Source organism: Alosa sapidissima, chromosome 7 (genome assembly GCF_018492685.1).
Source record: "Alosa sapidissima isolate fAloSap1 chromosome 7, fAloSap1.pri, whole genome shotgun sequence".
Taxonomy (NCBI): Eukaryota; Metazoa; Chordata; class Actinopteri; order Clupeiformes; family Clupeidae; genus Alosa; species Alosa sapidissima.
The window spans coordinates 8,387,750-8,397,749 of record NC_055963.1 but is presented as its reverse complement, the minus strand read 5'-3'; the positions used below and the strand labels follow the sequence as shown (position 1 = coordinate 8,397,749).

The 10,000-nt window shown below is 44.9% G+C and overlaps 1 protein-coding gene across 2 annotated transcripts in view; it reads right to left on the bottom strand.

Moving 5' to 3' along the window:
• The window catches only part of plch2a (phospholipase C, eta 2a), a 214,111-nt gene that overhangs the window by 136,295 nt on the left and 67,816 nt on the right, over window positions 1-10,000 (bottom strand). Inside the window, exon 1 of one of the 2 annotated variants that reach the window (XM_042097756.1) lies at window positions 5,482-5,543. The exons of the other annotated variant lie outside the window; for it this stretch is intronic. Coding sequence (XP_041953690.1) covers window positions 5,482-5,509 — 28 coding nt within the window. The 5' untranslated portion in view covers window positions 5,510-5,543. Of the gene's footprint in view, window positions 1-5,481; window positions 5,544-10,000 lie in introns of those variants that run through there. 2 annotated transcript variants of the gene reach the window in all.

The following is a 10,000-nucleotide window of genomic DNA, read 5'->3' as shown; positions in this document are numbered from 1 at the left end:
TAGGTAGTACCGCCCATCCAATACTATGCCTCTCATCTGCCTTTGCTGGCCTGTCTGTGGCCATGTGGGGCACTGATCCCCGACAGAGCCCTCACATACCCTCCCCCTCAGCTCCGAACCTCTGTGGGGAGCGACAGTCCACAAGCACTCATCTCTTCTATACATGGCATCAGCATTCCCATGCATCATCCCCGTTCTGTGTTCCACTGTAAGCTTGAAATCCTGCAGGTGTAGAAACCAACGGGTTATTCTGGCATTTTTGTCTTTGTTGTTGGCCATCCACTTCAATGGGGCATGGTCTGTGACTAAGGTGAACTCTCTACCCAATAGGTAATATCGCAGTTTCTCCATTGCCCATTTAACTGCTAAGCATTCCTTCTCAATGGTTGCATAATTCTTTTCATGGGTCAGTAGCTTACGACTGATGAAGATAATAAGGTATTCTATACCATTGCGCAGTTGGGACAAGACTGCCCCAAGACCTACCTCTGAAGCATCCGTTTGCAGCAGAATCCGTTTGTCTTACTAAAGTCTGGGGTGTGTAACACAGGTTCACTACGCAGGGCTTCCCTCAAGGCTTTGAAGGCCAGTTCCGCCTGTTCCGTCCATTTCACTCGGTTGGGTGCATTCTTCCCAATCAGCTCATTGAGGGGGGTTGCTATGGAGGCAAAGTTAGAAATAAACTGTCTGTAATACCCCACTAAACCGAGGAAGGTCCTCACCTGACGTTTGGTCTGTGGTTTGGGCCAGGTCGCTATTGCGTCTACCTTCTTCACCTGGGGTTTCACATTTCCTCGTCCAACAGTGAAGCCAAGATAGTTCGCCTCATCCAAGGCTAGAGAACACTTGGCCGGGGTGGCTGTGAGTCCTGCCACCCGTAGGGCTTCGAGAACAGCTGTTAAATGCTGGAGGTGGTCTGTCCAGGATGCACTGTGAAGGACAATGTCATCGAGATAGGCTGCAGCGTAGTCCTGATGGGGGCGTAACACCTTGTCCATGAGCCTCTGGAATGTTGCTGGGGCTCCGTGAAGCCCAAAATGAAGGACTCGATACTGGAAGGCGCAATCTGGTGTTGAGATGGCAGTCTTTTCCTTTGCCTGTGGTGTGAGAGGTACCTGCCAATATCCTTTCGTCAAATCCAGTGTGGAGATAAATCGAGCAGGCCCTAGTCGCTCCACTAGCTCATCTACACGGCACATAGGGTAGGCATCAAACAGAGAGATTTCATTCAGTTTTCTGTAATCATTGCAAAACCTAATACTCCTATCCGGCTTCCCAACAAGGACTATCGGGCTGGACCAGGCACTGTGAGACTCCTCCAACACCCCAAGGTCTAGCATTTTCCTCACCTCTTCCCTGATGGCCTCCCTTCGAGCTTCAGGAATCCGGTAGGGCCGCAACCTTATTGTCTTTCCTGGTTCGGTCTTGAGGTCATGGGCGATGACTGTCGTCCGCCCAGGGGTCTCAGAGAAGACATCTTTGTTCCTGCCAAGGAGCTCCTGGAGGTCCTTTATCTGTCTGGATGACAGCTGGTCACCCATCCTCACTGGGGGTAGAACCTGGGAAGGCATATTACCTACAAGGACATTGGTGGGGATAGGAATAGGCTCTTGCCATGGTTTCAGCAGATTTATGTGATAGATTTGCTGACCTTTCCTACCACCTATCTGCCGTATCCTGTAGTTCACTGGTCCTACTTGCTCCATAACCTCATAGGGCCCTTGCCATTTTGCTAAAAACTTGCAATCACTAGACGGTCAGAACCATCACCTTGTCTCCCGGTTTGAATTCTCTCATCTGGGCTCCCCGATTGTACACCTGCGCCTGTTGCACCAGGGCCTGCCGCATGTGCTCCCGAACTATGGGCCAGATTTGAGTCATCCGATGGTGCATTTGTTCGACATACTCCACGATGCTGCGCTGGGTGGATGGTTGATGCTCCCAGGCTTCCTTGGCCAAGTCCAGCAGGCCCCGAGGTCTCCATCCATACAGAAGCTCGAATGGAGAGAAACCTGTGGAACTCTGTGGAACTTCACGTATGGAGAACAAAACATAGGGCAGCAACTGGTCCCAGTTCTTACCATCCACATCTATGACTTTGCGCAGCATGTGTTTTAAAGTTTTATTGAACCTCTCTACGAGACCATCTGTCTGAGGATGATAAACAGAGGTTCGGATCTGCCTTACTTTCAGACTTTGGCACATTCTTTTTATCACCTCAGACATGAAACAGGACCCTTGATCCATCAAAATTTCTTCTGGCAAGCCCACTCTACTGAAAAGCTGGAACATTTCCCTGGCTACTACCTTCCCAGTCGCCGAGCGAAGAGGAATTGCCTCAGGATAGCGGGTGGCATAATCCAGTATAACAAGGATATAGCGGTGACCCCGGCTAGACTTTGGGAGGGGTCCAACTATGTCCATAGCAATCCTGCTAAAGGGTGTTTCGATAATGGGCTAATGGGCAGCGGTATCAGAGGATTTCTGTACACCATTTTTGGGCAATTGATTTGGCATTCGGCACAATGTCGGCAGTATTCCTCTACAGCTCTCTTGATCCCTGGCCAGTAGAAACGGCCGTGAATTCGTTCATATGTTTTCTCCCTTCCTAAATGTCCCCCTAGTATGTGAGAGTGGGCTAAGTATAGTACCTTCGTAATGTATTCTTTAGGGATAACCAACTGTTCACAGGTTTCTGAGTTTCTCCTGGTCACACGATACAACAGCTTATTTTTGATCATGAAATGTGGAAAAGACACTTGACTCACCCCCTCTTGCTTGTGGCCCTCGATCATCTGGACATCTCTCCAGGCTTGGGTCAGGTTGGGATCCCGCAGCTGCGCAGAACCGAATTTCCCTAACTGAAGACTTCCCTCGCCGACTTCAACTTGAGGAAATTGGGAGAACGCTTCATCGGATTCTATGTCTTCCAGGGGAGCCTCCTCAGCGGCTTGCTCGGGGTCAGTAGCCGTTCTTCCTGTGTGGACGGCCTCACCCACCTCATCACTGGTCTCTGCATGACTACCACCCGGGGAAAGAGCAGCCCAAGGTGGTCGGGCATCAGAGTGCTTCTTTGTCTTTTTAGGGCACCTTCTGGCTATCCTTTTTGGACCATTTACTTTCTCAGGCCAGTGGTGGGAGAAAAGTGGACTATCCCGGCCTAAAAGCACAGGGACTGGGAGCTGCTGAACAACCCCTACCCGTAGAGAGAACTGTCCTCGTGGAGTGATCATCTGGACCTCAGCGGTGGGATACTTCCGGGTGTCTCCATGGATGCAGGACACAGATATCTCTTCCCCTTGTGTTCCGCTGGCAAATTCGGGTCTGATCAAAGAGACCATACTTCTCTTTCACTAAGTCTAAGGGTGCTTCTGTGTCTTTCCCAGCAACCTTCACAGGAAACTTTGGGGGTACCTCCTCATGCGCCCAACAGGTGGTGAGGTGGTTGCAGTAGAAGGCTTTACCTTCTGTGGACCCGGCTGTGGGCATCGGTTCGTCACGGCTGGGGCATTCTCGGGCTAGATGTCCCTCTCTTCCACAGGAAAAACATCGCGGGAGCTGAGGGGGTATTTGAGGTCTTCTTGGAGTCGCTCCAGTCCCCCCAGAGGGGGTTCGGCCTGTCAGGGGATTCATCACTTTGCCAGCCACCTCTCTCTCCGACCTGGGTTTGGAGCTACTCAGCTTGTTATTTTCAGATCGCATTAGACTACCCATCACCCGATGATTCTCCAGCAAAGCTATCAACGTTTCCACAGTTATGGCCCCCTGCTGGGCAACATACCTCTTAGCATTGTGATGAGCCTACATTTACATTTTATTTCTATATTGTTTTGTTTTATTTATATGATTCTGTATTTTATTTTGTCATAAGGTCATCTATTTGTTTGGCCATGCCTAAAGGACAGTGAGTCACCATGCTACTGTGGTAAAGTTAACCTGTTTTTAAGGGATTTGAGTGTGAAACTTTTTGTTTAAGACCTAGGCAAAAATGACTGTGATATGGTGAACTGTACATTTATTTTGAATGGGTTTACAGATAAATGATTGAAACGTATCCATGACTCCATGTCTGCATTTGCTGCCATCCTATATGTAACAGCATAATTTGGTAGACCCCTGATGCACCGGTCGATCACCACCCGGTCCACAATAGGTAGGCCGGTAAACAGGACCAGTGCCGTTATTTGTGCTCGTACTGGGACAGCAGGGTCATAGGTCCAGTCATGAACCCGTTGTGCTCGGGCAGGAAGGCTAAGTCCATATTGGGCTAGGATGGCAGCTTTCACCCTATCATAATTAGTAGCATCGGTTACTGAGAGGTCGCGACAGGCTTTCTGGGCTTCACCAGTCAAAAAAGGCATCAGATAATTAGCCCACTCTACTCTTGGCCATCTCTCTCTCAATGCGGTGAGCCCTCACAAGTGGGAGACATTTCCCTCAGTCACTTTTTCTCTCTTTCTCTGTCTCTCTACCTCTCTCTTTCTCTCTGTCTATCTCTGTCTCTCTGCCTCTCTCTTTCTCTCTGTCTCTGCATGTATTAATGAGAGAAATAAAGTTATATCCAAACTCAAAGTCTCAACGCTCTAAGAAGAGCAATGAAGTGCTCTGCCAACTCAACGTCTCTGCTCACTCGTCTTAACAAGAGAGACAGACGAGGTTATATTTAAACTCGACGCCTCTCTCTCTCTGGAGGCCATCAGTGTCTCTCCTGAGTTGGAGGAACTTGTCAGTACAACCACTGGGGAGTGATAAAACAGCAACACCACAGATGTGCCACCAGTCTGTCTCTGAGAATGAGATATCTAATCAAGCAACAACACACCATCACGACTACATTTCTACTGGAAAGATAATAAGGAGTTTAGAAACGGTGTAATACACATAAATGTCGAGTCTGTGTATGTAAATACAATACAGTAGATGTACTGCACGGCAGCGCATAATATGACTGCTGCATAAGAAAAGGACAGAAAATAGCCCAAACTGGCCTGAATTGCTGTGAACTGTGGTGGCCCAGGGGCCCAAAGGTCATAAAAGTTATGAAACCTAACCCCGAATTAGTCCTGCTATTCATACTCAACGGGTACATCTTGCAAAAAGCTCAAATTTAGCACAAGAATGTATCTGTTGCGAAGTCACACATCCTGCAGTTCACTAGGCCAGTCACTAGAACATAGCCCACAGAACACGCAGTTTCACAGCCTATCAGTGTACAGCTGCCCCATTCACATGCCTTACAGTTATGGTCATGTGATTTAGCAGACACGTGTGTCCAAAGCGACTTAGAAATTAAAAAAATTCAATAGTTAAAAAGTAACAGTGAACAATTTAAAAATGTTGGCAAGACTACATTAAGGAAAAAAAGCAATAAACAATAATGTAAATGCAATATCAATGATCAATAGCCTATGCCTCTTTGAAGTCACAGAACAGAGCAGGTGGAAAACCAACACAGTATATCTAGCGGTCAGCGTATCTTACCTGACCAATTCTCACGCAAGGCAGCCATGGCTCCAGTTTACTGCTCCAGCAACACCACTCCTGCACTACTGTGTGAACGGAGTCCTTTCAGTCTGAACTTTATTAGGAGTGTTCCTGTCACTGGTGGGGTTAGGGTGGTGTGTGTGTGTGTGTGTGTTAGGGTTAGGATTAGGGTTAGGGTGGGGGTTACTGGAACTGGATGTGAGTAACCTATACTGGTGAATTAGCCTAGGTTGCAGGTCGCAGGAAACTGACTACCTTTGCCACTTTTACTGGAACACACACACACACACACACACATTCACACATGCATAGTGTACACTACATGCGCGGATGCATGAGAATGAACTTTGTCAGTAAATTAGTGGCATTGTCTGCATTCTGTATTCACACATACACCACTTCCTGTTGATACTAGGCTACCACGAAGCAACCTGTTTCTACAGTGAAGTAGGTTACATCTAGACCACAGCTTCCCGCATGTATAAATGTAATTCACAAAATGAAAAAATAATTGACCTGTTCTGAACACTCTCACACTCTCACACTCCTCATATTGACTAAAACATAACAGAACTTACAAGCAACCAATTACCCAAGCAGCCGTAGCATTGTATGTGTGCACATTTAAAATAGTGCCCTTATTAATGTAGGACACAGGAGATTTAGAATCTGTATAGGTGGCTGGAGATTAGCGATACATGCAGCAGTAAGACTCATACAGGTGGCTGGAGATTAGCAATACATGCAGCAGTAAGACTCATACAGGTGGCTGGAGATTAGCGATACATGCAGCAGTAAGACTCATACAGGTGACTGGAGATTAGCGATACATGCAGCAGTAAGACTCATACATGTGGCAGGAGATTAGCAATACATGCAGCAGTAAGACTCATACAGGTGGCTGGAGATTAGCAATACATGCAGCAGTAAGACTCATACAGGTGGCTGGAGATTAGCAATACAAGCAGCAGAAAGACACACATGGACTCTCTCAACTTGTAGTCCCTCTTTTCTCTGTGTGTCTCTCTCCACCTTTCTCTCTCTTATCTACTTGTGGATAACTGCAAGCAAAGCTCAGCAAGGAATGGCAAAGGTGCCTGTTCCTTATACAGTTTTGTGGCACATATTTGGGGTTCCGTGGATGCAATTGTTTGAATGTTTTAATGAAGACCAAAAAATGTTCTCTAAACCCAAACAATAACCAAGGTGATCATCAATAGAAATATGTATTGATTCCACCAGGAAAGGTAAATCTGCTAAACCGGGTCATGGATGGATTAATTTGGATTTAGTTTCTACAATAAGTAAACTGAGATATGTATCTAAAATATGTATCTAAAATGCATATTTAGGAATATATGGTGCATTAGATGCTTCTATGGAGATTGTTTTGGAATTTTTTTATTAGCTAGTTACAATACCAATTCAAATTATCTGTTTTTATGAAAATCATTAAACAGAAAATCAAGTTTAAAGCTATTGAGCCACCAGTAATTATTCTGTTACTGCCATAAAAATTGGCATGCTGTATTTTCTTATATAAAGGAACCATTTGAAGAGTTAAGAGCATGACAATTGGAGACTTATAAGGACCACCTTATAATAAGGACCACCCTAACACACACTCACACACACACACACTCCACTCAACTAGGAATATGGATATAGTAAACTTCCTTCCCCTTCCATCCACCTTTCCCTCTCTTCTCTACTTGCACACACACACACACACACACACACACACACACACACACACACACACATACATACACACTCCACTCAACTAGGAATATGGATATATCGGAACTCCCCCTATTACCGTCGGTCCCGTATTTCCACCGTCTTGCGTGTATGTGTCACTTAATATCCATTTCTATACAAACCAAGATGCCGGATTCCTAAAGAAACGCAAGCACCCACACCAAAGGTGTATCTAAACTAGATGTACCGCATAGCGGTACAAAATATGACCGCCGCTCAGTCCTGTACATCCGTTCCGCGAAAATAAATCACACTTCAATTTGTCTCCATCTTTTACTCCATCCCCCACTCTTGAAACTTTTGTGTATGCTTGTTTGGCATGCCAGAGTGTGTGTGTGCGGCTGCACAGAAGGTAGCTTACTGGTGCTGAAAAGGTGAATAGATTGTAGAATAGCCAAAGAAGATGTAGCATTGTTATAAAACCTTTAAAATCTCTAAACAATCACAAGTAGGGCAGTTCATCACAGTTCATCCATTGCAACTGGATTGATGAAAGGTCACTTACACCTGTAGGCTACATTGTATTTGGGAAAAGCAAAAGGTATCAGCATAATGTTATTTATTTATTTATTTATAAACAAAAACATCTCTGTCAGTTCCATGCCGTTTTCAACAGCTATCAAAAACAAAGGTCATTTTTGGATGGATGGATTTTTTGTGAATGTTTCTTCTTCTACATAAGATTTTAGTCATCTTTAGTTCATGTGATACTTTATTGTCAATGCACAAATTAATTAACAGTAGTCTGAAACGTTATTGTTAATGCACAAATTAAGTAACAGTAGTCTGAAACGAAATGCTGTTTTACATCTAACCAGTGGTGCAAATAACTGACATCTCCAAATGGACCTTGATGAAATGCGTCGCTAGACTGTTCATACACATTTTAATGGGCCAAAGTTGAAGAGCTGTTGTCCGTTATTGTTCGTGAAAATATAGGCTGATTCATGTTCCCTTGCATTGTGTAACTGAGGTCCATGGCTAGTCTGGCTTTCACTAGACCAAGCTCAATCTTTTAAGAAATAAAAAAATAAATAGCGGGCAGATCAGGCTGGGTTCACCCAGCCTAGTCCATATGCACCCGATATTGTTCAATTTTCCGATTGAGATATCCACGCTCTGGCTATTCTAAATGCAAAAATGCATCAGGGAGTTATGACAAAACTGTAACTAACAAACTAGATCCTAATAGAAAGCTGTTAGCTTCCCTAAGCTACAGGTAACTTATAAGGTAGGCCTATTTAGAACATAAATTGTCAATAGGCTATGCTGGCGACACAAATAAAATCTCCTTTGGAAACCAATGGCTTACGCCTTACAGTATCAAGCGGACTTAAACTGCCATATTGTGGCGAAAAGTTGTAATAAAATTCACGCAGCTCCATGAGTCAAGGAAAGCGCGAGTGAAGAAGCCACTTCTAAATGGGACCCACTACACAGTAGCTTAATAGTCTAGTCGTGATCCCCATAGGCCCAATAGTAAACCCAAAAATATTGAGTACCCTAAAGTTTTATTGCAGAAATGTCATCTATAGGCCTAGTGGGTGGAATTCAACTTGGTTGCCTAAAGTTGCACAATTAGCATAAATAGGCAATTAAGGCGAGGCAGTACAGGTCAATAGGGTACAAAATTTAAATAATAGATATCACCATGAAACTTTCTGAGTTGATTACTTATGTTAAGATGAGAAAAAAATGTATTGCATGTTTTTTATAATTTAATGTTTACATATGCAAATGAGGCCCTATCTCATTAAAAATGCTCTAATTTGCATACACACAAAAGCAGATAGTGTGATAAAGCCAGGCTCAAAATTGTTTTTCCAAAACACGTGTACTTGGTTGGGTGAGTTGGTGAAAACCTTTAAGAAACTTGGTAATGAGGCAGTGTTGACCTATGGACAGACAGATTAAGAAATTAAGTGTGCCATGCAAAACTAGAAAAGCACTCCGAGAGTGCAGACCTCCGCCAAGCGAAAACATAACCGCCTCCTGGATCCAGACAGTGATCCGGATCACTCCCAAACGTTTTTGGACGGAGAGACGGACGGACGGACAAAGAGAGGTCTAGAGTTTAAGAGATGTTTAGTTCCCAGGTAGAGAAAGGTCAGCTGTTCAGTAAGAACACACACTGCCTATACTGTGCCATCTATGACATGACATACACACACACACACACACACACAAATGAAGACATCAGTCAGTCAGGCAAACCGCACTGTATCCAACTGGGACTTGGAGACACATCAGGAGCATCCGGATCATTACACTGCTTCCTGTTCGGAAAAGCGGCGTTCCCAGGCACTCCCTGCTGTTCCCTGCTCCACTGTGATGGAGGCAATGAGGCAGAGAAGAGAGGGATGCTGGGAAACACAAGAGTGGGACACTTCCTTGTCCTGATAATGGATGGTTAAACCGCACGCACGCACACACACACACACACACACACACACACACACACACACACACACACACACACACACATACACACACACAGGAACACACTTAAAAAGACACACACATACATACACAACACATATACAAACACACAAACATACACACGAAGGAAGGCACTGATCCAAACTGGAATGAGTAGTGATGTGTGTGAGTGAGCACCAGATGAAGCCAATGGACCTCAATTGTCCCAAGAGTCATTTAACAGTTCATTATGTTTGTGTGTGTGTGTGTGTGTGTGTGTGTGTGTGTGTGGTGTATATGTATGTATGTATGTTTATCTGTTGCAATGGGTGTAAAT